At 38.1% G+C, this 25,239-nt stretch overlaps 1 protein-coding gene across 1 annotated transcript in view; it reads left to right on the top strand.

Annotated features, from left to right (window-relative positions):
* Positions 1–25,239, top strand: part of LOC121917345 (receptor-type tyrosine-protein phosphatase mu-like) — a 260,440-nt gene that overhangs the window by 208,908 nt on the left and 26,293 nt on the right. The window contains exons 3-5 of the mRNA XM_042443250.1: positions 7–275; positions 10,181–10,259; positions 12,018–12,133. Of these exons, the coding sequence (XP_042299184.1) occupies positions 7–275; positions 10,181–10,259; positions 12,018–12,133 (464 nt within the window). The remainder of the gene's footprint in view (positions 1–6; positions 276–10,180; positions 10,260–12,017; positions 12,134–25,239) is intronic.

Here is a 25,239-nt window from a genome sequence, read left to right as displayed (position 1 = left end):
CTGCAGGGTCTTTCATGCTTGTGAACACCTCTGGAAGGATTGGACAAAGAGCTCATCTTTTGCTACCGCACCTTAAAGAAAACGATACTCACTGCATCGATTTTAACTTTTATGTTTCCAGCAAGAGTGGGTCCAATCCTGGTGTACTAAATGTTTATGTGAAAGTCAACAATGGTCCACTTGGTAGCCCAGTATGGAATATGTCTGGGGCTCCAATAGGAACCTGGAACAGGGTAGAATTGGCAATCAGCACCTTTTGGCCAAATTTCTATCAGGTATTTTTGTTTTGTTCTATTCTTTGTTTACTTGTATGGAGCATGCTAAACAAACATTTTGTATTTATCGTTGCCTTCACTGAATGAAGTAATTTTTTTTAGCTCTCTCTATTTATAACAATTATCTACTTGGTTCATTTGCTTTTCTGCATTAGTTTATTATATTGATGTTAATGTATTGTCCTATGGCTCAATTTGCAGGAGAAGAATAAAAGCATAACAAATTAAAAAAAACAGCATAAGTTTAGCATCCTTTTAAGATCTTCTTGAACATAAGTGTCTGGAAATTCTGGCCAAGATAAAGGTAAAGCTGATGAAGGTGTAGAAGAAAGGACAAGGGCAACACTATATAATTAGGTATAATTCTACATTCAAGTCACAAAAACCAAACATACAGGTATAGGATGGGGGATGCATCGTTCAAGAATACTACATGCAAAAAGGACCTTGGAATTATTTTTTATCATAAATCGAACATGACTCAACAGTATGATGCTGCAGCAAAGAAAGTGAATGCTGTTTTACTCTGCATTAATAGAAAAATAGTTTCCCAGTAAAGGGAAGTAATAGTCCCACTATATTCTGTGCTGGACAGGACCCATATGGAGTGCTGCATTCAGTTCTGCGCTTATGTTTGAGCCCCATTAAAAATAATGGGGCTTGTGCATGTGGCACGGCGTGGTGCACATGCCACAGGCACACATGCCATGCTATTCCGTCGCACGGCTTTCAACATTAGCTGAAAGGCACATAAAAGGTGCCTGCGTATGGCCAGGCACACTGTATTAAAGTGGATGTTCCAAGACCAATGTAGCCAATTAGTCTTGTCAGATATGTTTGATAAGGACCCTATCTAGATATAGATTAAAAGAGTATATAAATTTATAAAAGCTAGAAAATGTTGCTACAAATCAGCCATGTGTGAAAAGGAAGATCTGCTCCTTATCCTAGGTGATCAGAATACTGACCAATTCTGGCCCTATTGATAGAAAGAAATAGTAGCATCTCTATTGGCATTAGTAGCAGACTGCAAGAAGCCATAGTTTGTAGATAGACACCACTGCACATCCATCTAGATGAGACTGTACAGTGGCAGCAGACAACTCAGCATCCTAATGTGTAGCATGAGTGGTGAAAGTGCAGAGTGCACCCCAGAACAGTTTTCTGACACTCCAGGGAGCAAACTGGAGGGGGGGGGGGAGGATTAATTTTACCCCAGTGTTTCCGAATATGCCCTACATGATATGGTGACAGCTTCCCCAAGTTTTAGTCCTCCCCGGGGGGGGGGCTCCTTTAAATTCGGGAACGGACTTTTTCCTAACCGGTGACCTGGAAGACAGTTTCTAGGTCTCATGCTGTTAGTAAAAAGGCCTCTCATAACTAGAGAAGGCCAAAAACATGGAGAAAATGCTTGGAAAAAAATGCATTCAAGGGGTTGTTTCACCAGGGAGCAAAGTCCCCTTGGAGCCCTGTGTGGCCCCCTTCCTTGCCCCCAGTTGTCTGATATGTCTGATATAGAGACATAGTTAGCAAAACAGGAGTGCTCAGTGTGACTGCTAACACCAGCATCTCACATCTGTGCTGGGCACTCTTGTACAGTTGCTGTGTGGGTCTTACAGTTACTATTTTATATGCAAAACCTACCATCAGGAAGGCTTTAATGCCCAGCATCCATAGTTTTTTGTGGGTTTTTCGAGTTATGTTCTGCATAAGTAACTTCATGCCTCTAACAGGGGAACCATGTTTTTAGAGTGTCCAACTGCCATGTATCATCATGAAAGAGGGTGAAGATTTGCATAACGTTTGCATATATATATATTCACATGTTCAAATAACATATTTAATTTAATTTAAATAGAAAATCTATAAATCTTAATATAATAGAGAAGATCAACCAGTGTGCTGCTTAGTCTATTTGTAAGTTTCATAGTGTTGATGGTTGGTCTGTAGGCTACTCTGTTTTCCATTTTCATGACGGTTTATCTTTAAACCAGGCTTGAACTGGATAGGCCTTCAAATAGTGGATACTTGGAAATAGATTATTGTCCTTCAGAAAATAGGACATCGGCTACTCTACCTGTTTCTTTAGAATAGCTGTCTGTCCCTTACTGTTACTGTTTTGGTTTCAAAAGATTATTTTATGGTGTGAAACCAGTCTTTAAAAAGTCTAAAAAAATAAATTTCTGTTCCTGCAACAGAATCAGTTGCACAGCTCCACAGATTGCTTAGTACCCCACTGAGTTATTTCTGCTTGACGTCTTGCATTCTATACCCCCACACAAACAAACCTACATTGCTTTGAAATAATGCATGTGCTCTGTCTTCGAAAACCATTATTTTTTAGCTTAGGTGGAGAGAAAGCAAGCTTTTGAAGAGCAGAGAAATAAATAAACGCTTCCCCTTCTAGTGAGGGAACAATGCATGGTTTCCCTGCTACAAAGTTACTTATGCGTAACTAAATTCTTATTTAGTGGCTTTATAATCTGAAAAGCTAAGCCAGAAACCATATTAAAAGATATCACATGCTGTTTGGCTTTTTCTTTTAAATTGGGATTGGTAGCTACCAGGATTGCAGGACCAATTGGGGCCCTGCAAAACCTTGGAGAACTGTGCTCACCTGTCATATTCCCATCTCCCATGTATCTAACCCTAACATTTTATTTAAAAAAAAACAAAAAACAGTAAGTTTCTCCTGATTTTCAATAACGAAAAATGCCTTTTCTTGGCTTCCTAGGGCTGTTTTAGGCTCAGGAGAAATCTAGAAGTAAACTGAAAGTTCAGTAGGTGTTGAGCAGAGCATTTTAAGACAACAAACTGAAAGAATATTTTCACAAAAAAGTGGGGTGTCAGAACTAACTTGGGCGGGGGGGGGGGCTCACTGGCCCTGTAGGTCACACTTTCACTGGCCCTGTTTTAGACTGACATTTCATAAGTTTTTCAGTGGGAAGGATCTGTAACAATTTCGTAATTTGGTCCAGCTGAGTGCCAAGGATAGGATAACATGTAATTCCAGATTCATTTTATTTGGTTAAGTTTTGTATAATACAGTCTTCAGCATATTTAGTTGCAAATAAATCTTCCTAAGTTTAGGTTGCATCTATACTGCAGAACTAATCCAGTTTGACGCAGCATTAACTCTATGGCTCAATGCTATGGAATTTTGGAGTTTGTAGTTTTGTGAAATATTTAGCCTTCTCTGTCAGAGAGCTCTGGTGTCACAACAAAGCACAAATTCCAGGATTCCATAGGATGGAGCCGTGACAGTTAAAGTGATGTCAAACTTCATTAATTGTGCAATATGGCAGCAGCCAAAGTGAGATATACTGCCTAGCAAATATGCTTAGGATGTTGGCTCCTGTATGTTTCTTTTTCACACTAATCAACTTTTTAGAACTAATCAACTTTAATCCTTAAGACTAGTGGGTTTTTCTATAAATGAGATACTTCAGGAGCTCCAGCTTTTTCACGTTTATTCTTATCACCTTCATTCAGTCTGTCAGGTTACTGGATATATTCCTTGACCTAAAGCTATTTGTCGGTCCCAAAGCTAGAGTGGATCCCCTCATCAGATGCTGAATGATAAATTCACTTTTACATAAATCCCTTCGTTCAATAGTTCAACTCCACTTGGATATACATTAGCATTTTGGTTCAAAACCCTTGTACTGAGACTATACATTTCCACGTACAATGAAATACACACTATGTTCCATTAACATCTCTTACAAGTATATAAACCTGAAATGCAAATAAAAGAGTGAAGCAGATGGGCATCCATGAGCAGCCAGAAGGCACTCCTGGCCTGATCACCCCAGGGCTGCAGCGAACAGACACCGTGGGCCTGAGGGCGTCTCCTGCTATGGGCCCAAATGGAGGGCATCAAGGAGCAGAAAGATCCACTTCTTTGGGAGCCGGTTTTGGGCCACCTTATGTGGCCTGGGGAGGCTTCCGGGTGCTCCAGGGGTGTGTGTCATCTAAACACCATGCCTCCGGGGCATCCAGAAGCCACCCTCCATCTGCCTGTCTGTTTCAGGCCAAAAATCAGTGAATGCAGCAGCCATTTACTATCGAAAATCATCATCATCTTCACCACCCCCACCATACCTTTCCAAAATAGGGATTCAGGACATTTTATTACAAATTCATAAAACAGAAAACCTGTCATGACTCCATCCTATGAAATACTAGGATTTGTACTTTGTACTTTTCAAAATAGGGATTCAAGAGCACCCCCTCCCAGTTAGTTCTGAGGCCCCCAGGGGCACCCCATATTTCAATTATAAATTGAAATGATTACAATATAGGGCCCGAACAGACAGGCCAAAATAAAGCTGCTTCGGGTCACTTTGGAGGTATGCTGTTTAAATTATGCATGCATCCTAAGAGGCCAGAAGCCACACCAAAGCCATGCTCCAGTCCTAAGAACTGGAGCCCAGCTCTGGTGCAACTTCTGGCCTCTTAAGATGTGCAAGTCATTTAAACAGCATACCTCCATAGTGACCCAAAGCAGTTTTATTTTGGCCTATCTGTTCAGGCTCATAATTAAAGTTGGATACTTTTAATGTCTCTATTTGAACAGTGGTGGGGAAGGTATCTGTGGGCCTGAATGTAACTTTTCTGGCCTCTGAAGCTTCCCACCAGTTCAAGGAAAGCCCGCTGATTCCCTCAGGCCTTTTTTAAAAAATGGCAGTTTTTAAAACTAAAATCAACCAGAAATCTCACCCATTTTGAAGGGGAAAGCAAGGTATTTTGGCACTCTCACATGGGGTTGCAGCCCATAAGTACATCCCCATTGCCCCCCTGCGACTCTTATACAGTATATTCCCTGAACATATACTATATACTGTAATGAAGTCAGAAAAGAGGCATTTATAACGTGCTCATGTTCTAAAATAGTGAATTAGGTATAGGTATATAGCCAACAGACATAAACAGAAACTTGAGTCAAGCCATATCAATGAGATTTAGTCACCAGTACAAAAATACTGACATAGATTCTGTGAATAAAAATAGAGCAGAATATTGACTCCAACTGGTGAGAGATTTACTGTGGAGCAGGAAAAGCCCTTGTGGAATAAATAGTTTCAAGATCCTGGGCCTTGAAAAATAACCCAGTTATAACCCACAACAAACAACTTCATTATTATGTGATCCCAATTTTCAATCTTGTTGACCGTAAATCATTTTCATGTAGGTGCTTAAGTTGACATATTAACCTCATAAATTCTTCTTTATGAGCATAAGTGCAAATCTGAAAGTGGGATATATGCAGAAATTTAGTCATGCAGAACTGCTGGGCAGAGGAGAGAGACAGGAAGATGTACCTAGGATGGCAGAGAATTATCGTTTGTTTGGGTTTTTTTTAATGGGATTATTTTCCTACTTGATTCACATAATTGCATTAACTAACCGTATCGATATTGGTGAATACTTTCTGTGTTTCAACTATATTTTATGAATTAAAGTGCGTGATTAGGTACAATTCACCTTTGGACAACAGGAATTGTAATTGCTTCATAAAAACAAAGGCAGGAGTTTACTAAGTGAGGTCATGTATTGAAAGCAAATCTATTTATTCCCTTTGTTCCACAGAGCTGACAAGTTATCTCTCCCAGCACATTTTCAGCAGTAAGCATTTAGGGTGGCAAGCAACCCCCTCAGCCTTTGTTCTCATAGAGAAGGGGGAAATGGCAAGAATGAAAAGCTAATTTTGCTCTTCACTGAAGCAGGGAGGATCAGGGACAGTGCAATGTTAAACCACTTCCCTATTTCCTGTTTGGCAGACATCTGAGGGATAGTCTGATGTAAAACATCTCTCAGGCAGACATCCAGCACGGCTTTTCATGAACAAATGAAATCTGTGTTTTTAACCAGTTGTTTCCAGACTGATAAGGCAGCAAAATAATTTCTAAGGAATCAAAAGACTATCATCTTTGGTACAGCTTGCAGTGCAAGAATGTTATTTTGACTAATGTGCTTCATGTGTTGCATTCAAGATGTTGTGCCAGCTGTGATGAAATGCGAAGTTGACAGCTTAGAGTGAACATTTTAACATTTTTCAAAGCTGGCAACTAATCATGTGGAAAATGAAAGAAAAGGTGGACATTATTTTTACACAAGCTACATAACATTATACGATTTCCTCCCACCTTTTTATTATCTTACTTAAGACTGATACTCACTCACAAGATACGTACTCTCTAGTTAACGTAGCACACCGAGCACTGGTTTTGTATTGATGCTTTAAAAAAAGTTTTAAACTCAGCCAGTCAGCCTATACATCTATATCACAGCCTGTGGAAGGTGGAGCATAACATCTTGAACTAGCTTGGCTGATTGATATCCCAGGTCACAGAGACTGAAGGCCAGTTGTTATTTTTCAGAGCTGAAAAATATTGTGTCCTCCAGTGTACATACTTATTTCTTTTGGTCTACTAACACCCCTAGTCAAATAAATTTCATAGGATTTTGAAGCACTACAAACTGTGGCCTTTACATAATACGTTAATTACTAACCTGATATAATAGAGCATTTCATCAACAGTTCCTCATAAATTCTGTTATGTGTGATTCACCTTTGACAACAGTTTGTACTGGAAATACTGCTGTAGCATGGATATGTTTCTGTGGAGGTTTCAGAATGTGGTAATTAAAACCAGACTGCTGACCTCACATGTAGTCTATATTTTGCCTGAGTGAACTAGTCTTTACTATTAGAAAGAGAGGTGGAAAATATTAGGCTAGTTAGCTAAATGGACAATTCTTCACTGAGAGTAGGTTGAGTCTCCCTTATCTGGAATTCCAAAATCTGTACTTTAAAAAAGCATTACAAACCTGTGAGAATGGGACAATGTAGGTGCCAGACTGATCACTGGGAAGATCAATCCAAACATGAGACTCTATACTGAAAACATGACAGCCCATGTGATGGTGCATCTTGAGGTGGGTTTCTGAATGCATTTTTAGGTCTTGGTAGTATATGAATAACTTAGTCCCAGGTCAAGTAGGGATTTAAAGACTGACACCAGCACTTGAGCTGGAAATGAACTGAGAGCCAACATAGATGGCAAAGCACTATTGTAATGTTATTGTATTCACCCGTATCATTTGACAATTTTTCTGCCCTATATGGATTGTTTACAAAGGCAGGTTCATGTGTAATTTTTGCAGTAATTAAACCAGGGGCCCAAACAATATGAAAGACCATATTCTCTGGCATAAATATGCCCAGACATCAGGATCTTCAGGGGAAACCCTTCTGTTCCTCTTAGAGGTATATTTTTGGGGAGACAAGGGGCTCTCTCCCTCCCCGTTATCTTTCCATCAGGCAGCAATTGCTTTTCTGTTTGGGCAGAACTTTTGCAACTGGCCTCAGTAAGGATGGTTTTTTTATCTGTACGTGTGTTGTGTTTTATTTTACAGAAACAGTTTTAGTGGTTGTGTTAATTTTTTATGCTTTATGTTTTAATTGTGTTTATTTTAATTCAGTTTTACTGTAAGCTGACTTGAGTCCTGTCAAATGGAGACGCAAATGATGAATAGTGAAAAATGCAATTCAGATGTGTGAAAAGCAATCTTGTCTTGTTTCACATAATCTGTTCTCCTTTTGGGGGGGGGGGGCATGATGATGCACTTAATAGTTCCAGATTTTGTTGTTGATCAGTTCAGTCATTTGTTTTTACCCTCTTGGCCATGGAGTAGTCTGTATATAGTATATTTTCTTCCAAGATAGGGACTCAGGGCAGCTTACAACATTAAAAACAGTATAATTAAAAAGATAAAAAATAATACACTAAAATAATATTAAACTACTACAATAAAATAAAAAAGAAAATACTAGCAACAAACTATTAAACTAGCAAGGGGGAAAACCCCAGTTTTAGATCTGCTCCTTTTAATGCACTGCAGAGAACATTTGATCCAGTATTAGCACAAGATGTCCAGGCAAGATGCTGTGGTTGACCCACATATGCTGTCTATCTCTTTTTTAAAGTGGGTTAAAAAAGGACAGATTTATTTCCTAATTTCTTTATTAGACTTATATCCTGTTTTCTCCATGGAAGGGAGTTGGCAGTTCTGAACCTGAACCTTACATATGTATTTAATATGTCGGTAAGTAAAAAGGAGAGAGAGGGAAACAAGTGGGGTTTTTCTTTCTTTCAAAAGAAACAAAAAGGAACCTCCCAGGCAGGCATCAAGTTGGGGTCTAGCAAGAGGCTTCCTGTTCTTTTCAATACATTTTATACAGATACCACCTGGTTCTTCCCTTCCATCTCCCCTTGCTAAGCCACCAGTAATGGGAGCAGTGATGGCAGCAGATACCAGATGCTTTCTTTTCTTCCTCTTCCTCCTTTTTAAAAAACAGCTTTGAAGGTTGGAGAATTAGCTGGATTTGGAGCAAAGGTCCTGTTCCACATCACACCCACCATCTTCATTTCACAGAATGCATCTGGATCACATGAAAATGAAAAGGGTGTAAGGGTAACTTCTGTAGCTACACTACAAGATCCAACCTGTGGCTTAAGGACCAGCCTTGGTAGTAGCACTGAATGTGTGAACAGAAAGACTGAGTAGCTGGAAGACATCTGAATCCTTTCGTGCTAAAACCCCATCAGGTTGTGGTATTAAACTTAACTTACTGATCCCCCCACCACCATAACTTAACGAGCTATAAAATACCTTCTGTTTTTGTGTTAAGGCTACCAGCAGCTTAGCCATTTGACATCATTACATTCTAGTTATTCTGCACAGACTGCTGTTTATGCATTTATGCCAATAATCTCAGATCATTTCTCAGCTATTACTGGAAGCTGGATGGAAATGTGCAGTTCCACACTACAGTACTCTAGGGATTTTCCTTTTATTCCTAGACAATAGCTCTGAAGCATGCTAGGGACTTAGAATGTATTGGGGGGGGAGCTGCTGTTTCAAAATCCGTATGCTTATCTCCTGTAAAACAAAACAGTGGAATGGTAATGTCCATCACTTCTAATTTTCTCTACTGAATTCCACTCCCTCCTTGCATTGTCAGTGCCTCTGTTTATACAATTAGACATACAACAAAACCTCTGAACTTGAACGTTACATATGTATTTAAGAGGTTAATCACAGTTACAATGATTTGAAATAGATCCTGCAAAAATAAAGAATTCACCTACTTTTTAATACTTGAATAATTATTACACAATCACTTCTATAGAGGGAGAGGGGAGGGGAGAGAGAGAGAGAAGATGCAGTCCATTCAAAAGGTGTCACCGTAATTCGTCATCTTGCCATTGTTACCATATCAGGAAACGAAAACGTCAGTATACTTCCTTCTTATAACAATACGTTTTATTCTTTTTGTCACCATTAGGTGTATATTTATATTAAAAACATTTTTGTGTAACTTCCTAATATGTATAGATCCTATAAAAGAGTTTCTCCTGTCACAAAATCGCTACAGGGAAGTATTGCCTGTTTTGCTGTGAAAGCTGACAGAACTGGCTCTGATGAGTTCTTTCAGGAGAGATAGGGGTCCAAAACACACTGCAGAAATAATCCAGTTTGACTGCCGCAGCTCAATGCTAGGCATGTCTGGGAATGGTAGCTTTGTAAGACATTTACCCTTCTCTGTCAGAGAGCTCTGGTGCCACAATAAATTACAATTCCCAGGATTCCTTAGCACTGAGCCAGGGCAGTGAAAGTAGTCTCAAACTGGATTGTGTGTTTTGGACTAAGGATATCCTGTGAAAGACTTCTTCACTTTACTATTTGGCTTGCAAAAGAATGAGTGTTTAATGTTGATTATTCTGGTTGGTTGTTTTGCTTGGGAAAACAGCTAAGGAATTTGAAGAATACTGTACAATCCTACCAACCATACCATTGATTGCACTGATCGATATATTGCCCTTTTTGTGTTTCAGGTAGTTTTTGAAGTAATCACATCTGGTCACCAAGGATACCTGGCTATTGATGATGTGAAAGTTTTAGGACATCCATGCAGTAAGTGATTGAACATTACATTTTGAAATTATTTTGTGAGATTGAGGAAATAAATTAATCACTGATATCTTTCTGATCTCCCAGAACATTCATACCCAGCTCCCCAAAAGGCTTGTCCAGCTCTCAGAAGTATAGCACTCTTGAGGCTAAGATGCTGTGCAAATTATATAATGGCCAGAATTGAAGTGGTCCCTGCACTTGTAGAGATAAATAGATCTCAGAGGAAGCATTTTACCTGCACAGCCTACATTAGTACACAGTACCCCCACCCTAAAGGCACCAAATCCCATTTGATATTGGAAGCTGAACAGGGTCAATCCGAGTTAGTACTTGGGAGACCACTAATGAATAACAGGTACTGTTGGCTATATTTCAGAGGAAGGAATGGCTAAAACTATCTTGAATATTGCTTCTAAGAAAAAGCTATGAAATTCATGGGTTCTCCATAAGTTGACAAATGTCATACCCACACACACAACAGACTGCATGCAGGTACCCCTCAAAAGTCTGTTTTAGTTAAGAACAATTAGAGCAGATACTGAGGAGAAAGGGAGTTCTGTTTGTGTAGCAGTCTCCTTCTCTAGTATCTGTTGTTGGGGTTTTTCCCCATTAGCACAAGGTTTAAATTCAGTTTTAACTACTGTAATATTTTGGAAAGAAAAACAGTGTCAATGATATTACACTGCCCAAGTCTGTTAAATAAATTTGCATTAAACTGAGAGTATTGGTCTCTCAATTTCTGTTGATCCTCTAATTGATCTTACAGTAGAGGATCTTCAGAGAGTCTCTTAATCTGTTCAGCAGTGTCACATCTTTTACTGTTTAAAATACAGTCACTCCTCTGTTTTCGTGGAGGATCTATTCCGGACTGCCCTGCAAAAACAAAAACCCATCAATATTCAAGCCCCATTGGCTTTAATGACAGCGCACACCCCATTTTGTCCCCCTCCATTTTCCATTCATGCATAAACAAGGGACACGGATCCCAAGTCTGCAAAAACGGAGGGGTGACTATTATGTTACAACTGTAGTTTACCATCAGTTATTTTGTTTTTTTAGATCACATTTATAACACATAAACTGTCTGGTTTAAAAATATCTTGATAAGTTTCTACACATCTTGTCTAGTAACTAATACAAATACCTTCTGTGGTTTTGTTGAAAATATCACGTAGATTTTAGTTTAAATTTTATAAATATCAAAGTGTTTTACAAAAACGTTAGTAAACCAAGATTATTTCCTTAATAGGAAAATAAGCTAACATTCTCTCATGTTATGTCCTGTATTTGTATTTTAAAAATACAGTAGTAATGTCAAACAGAGCCAGCATGGTATGGTGGTTTAAGTGTTGGACTAGGACACTGGGAGACAAAGGTTTGGATCCACACTTGACCATGAAAGTCTACTGGGAGACTCAATCTCAGAGGAAGTTAAAGGCAAATCCGCTATGAACAAATTCTTCCAAGAAAACCTTGTGATATGTTCTCTTTAGGGTTGCCATATATCCAGTATGATTTGAAGGCAAACAATAGTGCTAAACATCCTTATGATATTCAGCACAATTGGAATCACATATTTTAAAATAAATTTCACATATATTTGTTTTGCTTGGCTTTCAACAATATATTCTTGCTTCTGTTAAAATTAAGTAACAGTTTGTATATTTAAAACAGCAGTTGTTTAAAAATATGAGATACAAAGTGTCATTGTGCTAATAACATACTTGTCTCTCCCTTCCCTGTTTTTTATTTCAACAGCCAGCACACCCCATTTTCTGCGTGTCCAGAGTGTAGAAGTCAATGCTGGCCAGTTTGCTACCTTCCAGTGCACTGCCAATGGCAGAACGGTTCAAGGCAATAGGCTTTGGCTACAGGTAATGTCTGTCTCCTTTTCTTTCCAGCAGCACTTTCACACATTGGGAAATGTATGTGACATATAGGGCCCATAGAGACAGGCCAAAATAAAGCTGCTTTGGGTCACTTTGGAGGTATGCTGTTTAAATGATGTATGCATCCTAAGAGGCCAGAAGCCACACCAAAGCCATGCCCCAGTCCCAAGGGCTGGATGACAGCTTTGGCACAGCTTCTGGCCTCTTAGGATGCATGCATCATTTAAACAGCATACTTCCAAAGTGACCTGTAGCAGCTTTATTTTGGCCTGTCTGTATGAGCCCATAGATACCCTGATTCAAGATCTAAAGAAGAACTGTTTGCATGTAGAAGAGAACACATGGGGAGTGGGCAATTCTGCAGGGAACACCAGCAATACTCAAGTTGCTCTCAAATTTCTCTTAATTTTTTTAAAAAGCACTATTTAAAATTAAAAACCTTAGTTAAATGTTTCCTTGAATATTTATGTATGAAGTTTGAAAGGATTTTCACAACAGCCATACACCTTTTCGGAAATCACCACATTTTCACTGTTGGCATGGCAGACTGATAGATGATTATGTATGGTAATTGCACATATATGCTCATTCACAACTTATTATTACACATGATATAAAACAAGTGGAAAAAGTATAAAGAACAGTGGGGTTTTTCCCATAAATGCACTACATATACACCACTTTTAGATGAATACATAGTGATCATTTTCAGATATGGAAGTATGTAGTATAGCTCATATATGTGGATGTGGTAGTCAATTGAATATGGTATATTTGCCATGATGTAAGAGATTACTGTACTACATTCTTATAGTGCTACTATTCCACTTTAACTGCTTTGGCTGCCTCTGTTGCATTCTGGGATTTGCAGTTTATGGAGGGGCATTTAGAATTTTCAGCCAGAGGGCTCTTAGGCTTACTGAACTACAAGCCTCAGAATGCAACAGGAGGCAGCCAGAGCAGTAAAAATGGAATAGCAGTGCTATAGAGTGTAGTGCGGTAATCTACTCAGATATATCAGTCTAATCTAGATGATATAACCACAGTGCATGAAATTATTAATATCTCTTGTAGTTGTATGAAAGAATGTCAGGATCACTGAAATTTCACAAAGGCTACCTTTCTTTCATTGCTGTGTGTACTTGCAAAGGAGAATGCTTCATTGCTTCTGTAATTAAGGTTTAATTGCTTAGTACTCTGAAACAATCTTCTTCAGCACAGATGTGTGCTAAATTAAAGATAATATTACTTTTAACAACATATGTCCACATTGCTTCCTGATTTCTATGGGTAGAGAGTAGAGACTATTAGAACTGAGTAATATGTACATCAGCAGTGAAAACATTTTTAAATGTGTGTGGGAATTTGTCCTTAACAAAGGTAAGTTCACCTTACAGCAAATTTGCATTTCTTATCATTGCTGTACAACTCTTAGTTTTTTGTCCCCCAGTGTGGAGTAATTATTTTTCTGGCATTGAGATAAATTCATATTTTGCTTAAGACTAGTGTGCAGGATTCCTAAAATGAAGAGTGGTCAGATTCCACAAATTCTTGTTGCTGTTGTTGTCGTGTGCCTTCAAGATGTTTCCGAATTATGGTGCCCCTAAGGTGAACCTGCCTTGGGGTTTTCTTGGGTAGATTTGGGGTATTTTTTGGGGGGAGGGGGTTGCCTTTGTCTCTTTCTGAGGTTTAGAGAGTGTGACTTGTCTAAAGTTACCCAGTATAGGATTCCATGAATGAATAGAGATTTGAACCCTGGTTTCCAGAATCATAGTCCAACACTCAAACCACTATGCCATATCCGCTCTCTTCTAAAAATGTGTCCAGCTGTATTAACCAACAGTTATTTTTGGCAATACTGGTTTTAACATGCAAAATTCTAAACAAATCAGAGCCAGGATACCAGAAAGTCTGTCTCCGTTTATGTGAACTTGCCCCAAATGTAAGATCTTCAGTTTGTCTTGTGGATGTGATGTCTCAGGATCCTTCAAGGCTAGATTGGTTGGCTGGTCTTTCTAAGCAGCAGCTCCCTGGTTGTGGATGTTCTTGCTAATTGAAGCCAGGCTGGCTCCTGAATTTCTGATGGGCAGCTAAGATTGTATTATTTTGCTTCGTCATCAGTCTTTAAAATTAGGCATAGCTGCTCTGGTTGTTTTAGTTGTCTGTGGGGAAAAGGTTATTTTTATTCATTGAAAGCGTTAAGTGCTTTTATTCATTGTACTTCAACCATGTAGCAGATTGAATGAGGATACATATATACTATACATTTTAAAATAAATAAAGTCTCATAAAATTAAATTAATGGTTTCATCATGCACACCTTGAATTACCTACAACCAAATAACACAGTCCATTTAACTCTAATCTTATGACAGCACTGTCGAATATTTACCAGTTCTTGCTTAAATTCTGGACTTTCTGTTTCAGCAGCCTAAAAGTACATGCTAGCCAAAGCTATAAGCTGACTGATACTGTGCTTATATGGAGTGGAGCTGGGCTAGGTAAGGCAAAGGAGTTAGTTAAGGCAGATGAACACTATAGGAGAGGCAGATGTAAGGTTCCCTCATATTTTGCTTCAAGGGAGATACTGTAGTGGCTTCACTTAGGTGTAAGAGAGAAACCCTATTAGGGAATATTTTGAAGAAATATCTAAGTATCTAAAGTGTTACAGAACTGAGGCTGTTATAAACTGCTCCATTCAGTTGCAAACTGATGTATGTTAGTGATCAGATTTGAAGCATATTCAGGAAAGATGTGAAGTATGATGTGGGAAAACTTTATTTAATTTAAATCTGGTGATTCAAAACACATTTAATCACTGAATTAAATTGCTTTGATTTAAACGTATCCAACCCGCTTTAAAGGGTAGTGTTTTTGTTTGTTTTGTTTTGTAATGGAAAAATCATCCACCCAGAGAAACTACTATAGTGCTGCTCTACCATCACAGATATTAGGTTGGAATCCATCCAGAATAATAATATTAACTTAAATGATAAATGGAATTTCTGGACCAGGTGATTTCTTATTGCATTGTAGGCAATCATAGCACTTACATCATTTAGTCACTGCTTAGAAAGAAAAAAAGAAAAAGAAGGAAAGAAATCATCTCTCTCTATGGTAAGTCATACTAGGTAATGACTTTAATCTGCTTGCCCCTTTTCAGATGAACACTGAAACATTAGATTTGATTATAGCACATCAGGCAATATAAAGATAAATTGACACTAACTAAACCAATTCCACCTTAGGTTAAAGTCAAATGAAAGAAACCATGGCTGTAATACAGCCTACAGCAAGATATTTTCCCCCTCTTACAGTCACCATTATGTCATAAGAGAGCTGGTGGATTAAGTTGTTGCACTGTGAATCTAATGTTCTCACTAGCTGCAGCTTCAGTGACAGCACAGAACACAATCAATTCAATGATACAGAAGGAGGACTATTAATAGCCATACCACTGAGTTAAATTTTCTTCCTTATATTGGTGAACAACACTATTTTAGGAGTAAGTTTGTATTAAGAAACTGAACAAATAGTATTTTACTGCATGAGATCCATGATTTCCTTGATTGAGTCTATCTGGAATGCAGTCTTTCTCTTTTCCTACTGCCTTCTACCTTACCAAGCATTATTGTCATTTCTAGTTATTCCTTTCTTTTAATGATGTGTCCAAAGTACGATAGTCTCAATTTAAGGTAGAGTTCATCCTTTAGTTTTCTCTAGGGCCCATTTATTTGTTGTTTCACTAATCCACAGTATCCACAGAACACTTCTCCAGCATCACATTTCCAATGAGTTAATTTTCTTCTTAACAGCTCTCCTCTCTGTCCAGCTGTCACAGTAATACATAGAAATTGGAAATATAATGGCATGGACAATCTTACTATTTAATGATATATCTTTACATATGAGGATCTTGTCTCGTTCTGTCATAATTACCCTTCCAAATCCTAATCTTATTCTGATTTCTTGACTGAAGTCTCCATTCTGATTAATGACTTAGCCAAAGTATGGGAAATCTTTCATTATCTCAGTGTCTTCATCATCTACTTTTATGCAAATCATCTGTGGTCATTATTTTATTAATAACTTTTGTTTTCATAAACCTGCCTTTGCAATTTCTCTCTTGATTTATTTCAATAGTCGTAACAAGATTTTGCTATTTTCTGCTAATAGTATCCTATCATATGCATATCTTAAATTGTTGATGATACTTCCTCCAATTTTCACACCTCCTTCCACCAAATATAATCCAATTTCATGTAAATAAATAAATAAATAAAATTTTTATTTCTATCCCGCTTTTTGCCAGGCAATCAAAGCGGCGTACAACAGTGTACAAGCTATGTATCAGAACAATCAAATGTTATGGCACAACCATAGATAGGGTGATAAACAGATAAAGTGATAAAATGTAGCCCTGCCTGACCTCCCTGCCAACTGGAGACCATTCTGTTTGTCAATATTCTGTCCTAATGGAAGCTTCCTGTCCTGAGTACAGGTTACGTATAAGGACAGTCAAATGTTGCTGCACATTCATTTCTTTAAGAGTGATTCATAGTTTTTCATGATCTACATAATCAAAGTCTTTGCTATAATCTATAAAGAACAAGCTATTTTTCTTCTGAAATTCTTTGGTGCACCCTTATACAATGTATGTTTGCAGTATGATCCCTAGTGCCTCTTGATTTTCTAAAACCAGCTTGGGCACCTGGAATTTCTTGCTCCATATATGATAAAAAAAAATATGTTATAAAGGTTTGAGCATCACTTTGCTTGCATGAGAGATTAATGCAGTGCTCCAGTGGTTACTGCAAGCATGAATATCCCCTTTCTTGTGGATTGTATTGTATTTTTAGTGTTCCCATTCTGTGGGCCATTGTTTTATTTTTCCTACTTTTTAGCAAATTTTATTTAGAACCTGAGTGAATTCTGTCTCTCGAAACATGAAACAACTCTATTGGTATGCCATCTGTTTCTGGTGATTTATTTCTCCCAAGTGCTCTAAGTGCAGCTTCAACTTTACTTTCTAAAATTGTGGATTCATATTCAAATTGTTCTTCTTCAAATGAATCTTTGGCCCGGTACAAATAGGCCCTGAAGGACGCCTTCGTCATGTGCGAGGGGCACCCCGCCCACATTCACCTCACCCCTCGCATGTGACGAGGGCGTCCTCACTGCACGGCGCTGAATAGACGGCATACGTAGCGATGCCGTCACTGCTGTGCGGCCTCCAGATGGAGCCACACGCACCACTGCCATCTATGGCAGCGCAAATTTTAGCGGTCCTTTTTTTGCGTAGCTGTGCCACACAATCTGTTTGCTGAGGTATGGCTATGCAGCAAAGAGAGGCAGCTCCCAGCCGCCGGTTCCTGGCGCTCTGTACCACGCCTTTGATTCTTTCATCTCTTTCTTGTCCACTTTAGCTCTTTGACACACTCCTGTTCATTTTAGTTCACTCACACCAAGTATTGCAATGCTTATATGTTTCATATCTTCAAGTTGATGAATGACAGGACCTTAATTTCACAACTTTCCAGTACTTTGTCTATGAGCATTTTCCCTCGTGACCATCATTTATGGCCCCAGCTGCAACACCTGGCTGTGCCTACACCAAGCTAAACTGTAGCACTGCAGGTGAAAGCATTAACCCTGCATCTACAGGCTTGTGAGCGAATTAGAAACTACCAGAAGCTCTGAGTAAACTGGTTTTTATTACATATTCTAGTTGAGACTAACAATTAGATTGTGGCCACTATATGCCGGAACAATAATTAAAGTAAAATGGGTAAATGTCAGTTTTCAGCCACCTGTACTTGTGGCAATTTTTATTAGATTGGTTTAAAACTTGGCACACTTGTAGAATCACTATATAGATAATAGATGCCAGGTTTTAGATTGTTATCTCAACAAGTGTCCATTTTTATATGTGATAGATTTCTGAGGCTAATGGTGATAGAACCCTTTTCACTCCTACAACTCATCTTAACTAAAGACATGCTACCATGCTTCTTTAATTTGGCATATGTGGCTGTGACAGGTTAAGAGTCCCAACTTAGTAAAGGGAGAAAGAGCAAAATAAATTAGAATAGTATATGGCTACCAGTGAAGACCATTAAACTGCCAGTCATATTCATATTCAGAAATTCACTGAGATATATGAAAGATACAAGATTGTCAGAAATACAAAAGCTTTTGTTACTTAGAAGCTGTGTAGCAAAAAGTAAGATTAATATTAAAAGAAATTCTTGTTCTCCATAGCTGTCAAAAATGAATAAAAAATAAGTGGTTTTGTACTTCTGAGCATTTTAAATTCATAACAGTACTTTGTGGCCAGTATTCTGCATCAGCCACTTGGTCAAATATGCTTAACTAAGTAATATCTCTTTGTCTGACGAGCCCCCCCCCCCTCCCCTGGCAGCCTAATAGAAACATCTTCCACCTGTGCTCCAACTGCCAGCAGAATGAACCTCCTTCTCCCCATGCAACTGACGCCTGGTAATTGGGAGGTGGTCATAGGGTTGCCATAATTGTCCACTATTACCAGGGACAAAATGTAGGACAAATTCGAGACCAAAACTGTAAGAAAACTGCAGGACAAAACTCAGCCCAAAATGTAGGACATTTAAGGTCCTACATTTTTCTTAACTGTGGAGGGAGTTACGATCTTGGCAATAGTATCACAGTCATGACTAGGTAGTGATCATGAATATGGAAAGTTGTGAGTTAGTAAATCTTGGTTACTGTTCTGCATTAATTATTGCTATTTAGTCATGATTGCGACAGTATTGCCACAATCATAACTTTCCCTTTACTTTATTAGGCAACTGCATGGGAAGAAGGTCTATTCTACCAGTTGTTGGAGCACAGATGAATGAGATTTCCAAGACCTAACAACATCACCCACAATATTAAAGAAACTTTCACTTGGTCATTCTCCAATGTGATTTATTCCATACTATGGGCCCATACAGACAGGCCAAAATAAAGCTGCTTCAGGTCTCTTTGGATGTATGCTCTTTAAATGATACATGTGTCCTAAGAGGGCAGAAGTTGCGCCAAAGCTGCACTCTAGTCCTTTTGGCCTGTCTGTTCGGGCCCTATATCAGCAATGCCTTTCAGCACTCTACATGGGGCAAACAGGTCAGTCTCTGTGCCAGAGGATCAGTGGACATAAATTAGACATTAAGGATGGGAATATTAAAAAAACAACCAACCAATTGCAGAACACTTCAATCTCCCGTAGGTAATTGTTTGAGGTTTGGAGGATGTCTATAGGGAAGTAAAGGCCTGCTATCAACAGTCCTTAAGTGGTTTATAGATATGGTTATAAATTACAGTTGAACAACTTCATGCACTTTTATAGAACCACAAGGAAAAAAACTATTTTTCCAACTGTACTTTGTTCATACAATATTAGATGAGAGCATTAATTCTAGAAAACTGTCCTTTAAGGTCAGTACAAATCAGTGACAGTAAGAGCAGTGAAACCTGCTGAGTGACCTTGAGCAAGTCATAGTCTTATAGCCTCAAAGGAAGGCAAAGGCAAACTCCCTCTGAACAAGTTCTGCAAAGAAAACCCCATGGCCTTAGGGTCACCATAAGTGAGAAAACACTTGAAGGCACAAGGCAACAGCAAACAATGAAATGTATGCCTCTTGATCTTTACATAATGAAAAGGATTCATTCAGAAAGAGAGTAGGTATCTCTGAGGAAAACAGAAGAAAATGTAAGCAATATTTCCATTTTCATTTCTTCAGTAAAGAAACTGCAGCTATTTGGGATTGATATCTTACACCTATAGGTTTAACCCTTCTTCAGGTATTTGAAATATTGCCTTTCCATGTACCAACAACCCAGAATTTAAGACCATCAGGGTGGGGTGGGTGTGTGTGCTTGTGATGCTATTGATGAGGATTGCCCACAGAGCAACCACTGGTGCCAAGGCTTTCTCTGTGATGATGATGATGATGATGATGATGATGATGATGATCCTTTATTTAATAAAGGATAATAATAATAATAATAATAATAATAACAACAACAACAATAATAATAATAATAATAATAATATGGCATTCTTGTTTTTTAACTCCCTTCTGCTGGAGATATGGGTATATCTTTCACTCTTACAGTTTAGGTACCAGTCTGAAATGCATTTATTTCTGGATACTTTCATGAAAGAATCAACTAATTCTCATGTTTAGCAGCTTATCCTTGCTGAATGTTTAATTGTGTAACTATGATTTTTAATTATAAATCAGTTGTGTGTTACATTGGTTTTTATTTAAGTTGTTAGTCATCCTCTTTTGAGAAAGAGAAGACTAGGAATGAGATATGCAGTGATGAAAGAACTAGACAGGATATTAAAGAGCAAAGATACACAGTGGGCCCTCAGTATCTTCAGGGGGATTTGTTCTGGACAGTCCCCCCCCCCCCCCCCCCATGGATATCAAAATCTGGCAAACGTTCAAGTTCCTTTGTTCCCAATGGCAGTGCGTGCATTTAGCTGTACCACCATTATTGACAACAGAACTTCAGGTGAAGTCCCGTTGTCCCTAATGGCGGCACAGCTCTGTGCATGCACCAACAATGGGGACAATGGGGCTGTCCCTCATGGTGGCGTGGCTACTTGCATGCATCACTATTGAGGACAACATGAGATTGCCATCTGTGGATATTCAAATCCGCGGATGGCAAGTCCATAGATACCAAAGTCCCACTGTACAACTGAACACTACAGTTAGAATCATCCAAGCCATGGTATTCCCCAGCACTGTGTATGGATGTGAGATCTGGACAGTGAAAAAAGAGAATAAAAAGAAAATCATTTCAGTTGAGATGTGTGCTAGAGAAGAGTGCTGAGGATGCCATGGATGGCTAAAAAGACAAACAAACGGGTTCTAGAACAGATCAAGCCTGAGCTCTCTCTTGAAGTCAGGATTATACTATTAAGCTGATGACTGTTGCATTTCTAGCTCTCTAATTTAGTCTTTTAAACCCAGCCACTCAGCCTGTAAGGCATCACTGCTATCATTCTTTTAATTTCCTTTTCAAAATTTAATTCCCAGTGGTTTGCACTATTTTAGCAATTTCAGTTATCCTTATTAAAAACCTTAATTTTTTTTTAACTTTTGAATATATGGATGCTGTTAAAAGAAAGAGGATGTGATGTTCAGTATGAAGGCTGTATCAAATTTTCTTGCTGAGCTGGACTTTAGAAATGGAATTAGTTCAAGACAGATGATAAAATGTCATACTGATACTGTTGTTGAAATAAACATGGTTGGAAGGGATTTTGGAGGGGGAATAGGTTTGAGACAAATTGGAAAGGAGGGGGTATAATCTGAGTGGAAGGCAAAACGGGGACAGATGGGCAATAGCTGGGGAGGTTTGCTGTTTTATGACTTTGTTTACTTCCTAAGATAATACCTTGATTACCAATGAGGCGACACCTTCTTTCTTGGGTTAGATAGATTGATATCGATGTTGGAGAAAAACATAGAGTTTAAAGAATCCTTTAATATATTTCAAAGCACTGGCATTGCGAGTGGGGAAAGAGGGGGCAGAAAGGAAAAGGGGAAACTCAGTTTGGACATTATCTGGTCTGTGTCAGACCTGTGTTTTGAATTCAAAATAAATTGTCAGTCAATCTCACTGCAATGTTTTCTTGGCTCTTCAAATCTTGGTTAGCTAAATATGGCACCTTTCATGGTTGTGGAAGAGGAGGGAATTTCAGCAGGTGTTACTAGTTTCCTGATTGCATGAAAAACAACACTTTCCTGAGATTTCATTTTCTCCGCAACTGTTACAGGTACAAGAACCATCTCCAGGATTAAATATTGCAATATTATGATCTTTAAAGATGCTAACCAAAACATAATGGCAGATGGCAATCTCATGTTGTCCTCAATAGTGATCTTTAAAGATGCTAACCAAAACACTGGAGCCCTGGTGGCGCAGTGGGTAAATGCCTGTACTGCAGCCATTCACTCGAAACCACAAGGTTGCGAGTTCAAGACCAGCAAAAGGGCCCAAGCTCGACAGGCTTGCATCCTTCCGAGGTCGCTAAAATGAGTACCCAGACTGTTGGGGGCAAATTAGCTTACTTGCTGTTCACCGCTATGATCTTTGGAATAGCGGTATATAAATAAAACAAATTATTAATTATTATTAATTATTATTAATTATAATACACTTGTCACAAGCTGGCTGCCTTTACTGTTGACTAATACATACTGAAAAGAAATGTATTAGAGAAAATATGACACATTACAGTGGACTCAGCTATCCCAGTCAAAGTAATCACTACATGAAAATAGTAATTAGATCTCTCGCATGAGAGAGCAGAAACTGATGGTGTCCTATGAGAGACACCTATGCAAGGGCACTAAGTATGCAAGAGCAACTGGTTTTAGTTAAAAGTCTTCTCAAGATAAGTTAAAGTGTTTTTAAGTATATCAAAATGGCACACAGCCTAAAAATCAGTTATGCTGCAATAATTATCTAAGACAGTGTATTCAAATTATTTTCAGGGAAATTCTGATTAAATTAAAGCTTCCATATCCTGCGGCTGACTGTATGAAAATAAGTCCAATTTATGTACATGCAGTCAGCTGTCCATATCCACGGATTTTTTATCTACAGATTCAACCATCCATGACTTGAATTAATATATATTAATTCTAAAAAGTAAACCTTGATTTTGCTGTTTTATATAAGGGAAACCATTTCACTATGCCAATGTATTTAATGGGACTTGAGCATCCACAGGTTTTGGTATCCACAGTGGGTCCTGGAACTAATCCCCAGTGGATACTAAGGGCCCACTGTACATACTCTGAATCAGGTATATTTAACTACAGCCAGTTTTTTGGCTTAACTGACTTGTGAACCAGACTGTGCTTACTTGAGACGTGATCATTTATAGCTGTTTTCAGTGTTTTATGCTTGATCTGAAAGTCAAACAAGTTATTTTCAGAGAATTTCACCCTAAAGATGCAATTGTGTAGTCTTGATTGTGATGAATTTCTCAAGTAAATATATGTAAGTACAGAACAATGGAGGCTGTCATTTGGTTCCAGAACAAGGTGTTTCATATAGTGACTTTTGAGAAAACTTTTGGAGTAGCAACAGTCATGGATAAGGGTTGCTTAACTATCTCTTTATTATCCTTAAGAATATAATCACTGGACATTTATTAATCTCACTAATGAGGAACACCTTATCAGGAGTTTACCTTGTTCTCTGCTAGTTTTCATTACAGGTTTTATATGTGTGTGTGTATTTCTACCTTCTTTGTTTTGGTAGAAATGCAATGATCTGCTTTCTGTTAAACTGTGGGTTTGAAATATTTTTATAAGACTTTGCCAGAGCAAAGCTACCATGTCAAGAATCACAGAAATGGTGAAAGCTTGCAATTGCCTTCCATTCCTTTTATCTTCTTATGCCAGGAAGTTTTCTTTTTTGTCAGCACAGGGTTGTTGTAGACTCAAGGGAGATTGTGTTTCAACTTTGCTGTTGTATATTTCAGATTTTTCACATCAGTATCCTAATGAACAAAGTCTTTCATAGAAAAGACCTTCCACTCTCACCTTTCCCCATGATTTTTTTCTCTTCAGAACTTTAAAGTTTCATTTTCACATCATTTTCTGAAAATGTGAAAATCCTGTTCTTACCCTTTTAATGGAAACAAAATAAATGGCTGTAAGAAAAAAACTCAGAAAGTTATCCAACATTTCTGCTCATTTGTGGTTGAGGTGGCTAAACAGATTTGTTTAAAGCAAATTTTATGAAGGAGATATAAAAGCATTTTGTAAATCATCAATATACTTATTAGCATCAACGTAGTTAACAAAATATACTGTCTTTTATGATGAAAGTGATAATTGGCTGACATAATCCTTCATGAAATCAAAAGCCACATCTTAGTTTATAAAACAATGGTCCATAATAATTTTGAGCAGGATACTCAACCTATATCAAGAAACGCACAAAGCTGACCCTGCACTTCATGGCTTGGCTTGTCAGTCATTCCTGTGGTGCAATAGTCCTTTGTGGGCAGGATAGAACCATCAGTTGTTTACACATGTAAATGGTTTTAGAAATTCCATGAAGCAGATTATAGTCTATTTAAATTAAGAATATAGAAAGTTGTTTTTAAAATGTAGCACAATACTTGGTTTAGGTTATTATCTTCAAAGGCAATCAAAGAAATAAAAATGCTTCAGTCTCAACTTACTAACATCTACAGGAGAATGCTTTGTCACAAATTAGGCCTAAATGCAAAGCTACAAAATTGCTGCTAATGCAGGGTGCAATCAACATCCCATTTAGTCAGCGGAAAAGCTCCCATTGGGTTTAATAGTTTTGAATTGCACTCTTATACTAATTGGATAAGTTGTAGAGGGGGAAAATGTGATAAATCAGTTACTGGGATCCACTACAATAGGAATATTTCCAAAGGTACTTAATTTGGTGTAATTTATGATCTAATAATCCACAATGAGGACAGCTGCAAGCTACAGTTATGCAGATTAACAGCAGGAATGCAAAATAGGTTTAACACAAGCACCCTTCCTATTACCAAACACAGGGAATGGAAAGAAAGACAAATGCTAAGGAATTTAAGAGTGAAATACAGTGTCCAAAGGCTAGTCTAAGTATACTATGCAAGTGTACTATGGGGAAATTGGAATAATGCATTTGGAATAATTTAGTGGTAGCAAAGACTGCTTTAGGTGACCTAAGATTTATTTGTGTGTGTCTTGTTATTGTTCCTAACCAATAAGGCACAGAGGATTTTGGCCACAGACTGACTAAAACATTTCTCTGAAATAACTTCACTAACCCTACTTACTGAGATTAAAATTGTGAAAACACACCTTTTAAAATTTTTAGCTACCTGCAAATAGCCAGACATTGATCTACTGTTATGGTTTGAGTTCAGGAGATAACATTCTCTTTTGTGGCAAGAGACCCTGACTGAAAAGATAGTGAAAATACTTCCGTAGAGTCATTGTCATCCATATATTAAGACATATTATTATTATTATTATTATTATTATTATTATTATTATTATTATTATTAT

Source organism: Sceloporus undulatus, unplaced genomic scaffold, assembly GCF_019175285.1.
Source record: "Sceloporus undulatus isolate JIND9_A2432 ecotype Alabama unplaced genomic scaffold, SceUnd_v1.1 scaffold_15, whole genome shotgun sequence".
NCBI lineage: Eukaryota > Metazoa > Chordata > Lepidosauria > Squamata > Phrynosomatidae > Sceloporus > Sceloporus undulatus.
Note: the sequence above shows the minus strand (reverse complement) of the source record. Positions and strands in the feature narration are given on the sequence as shown.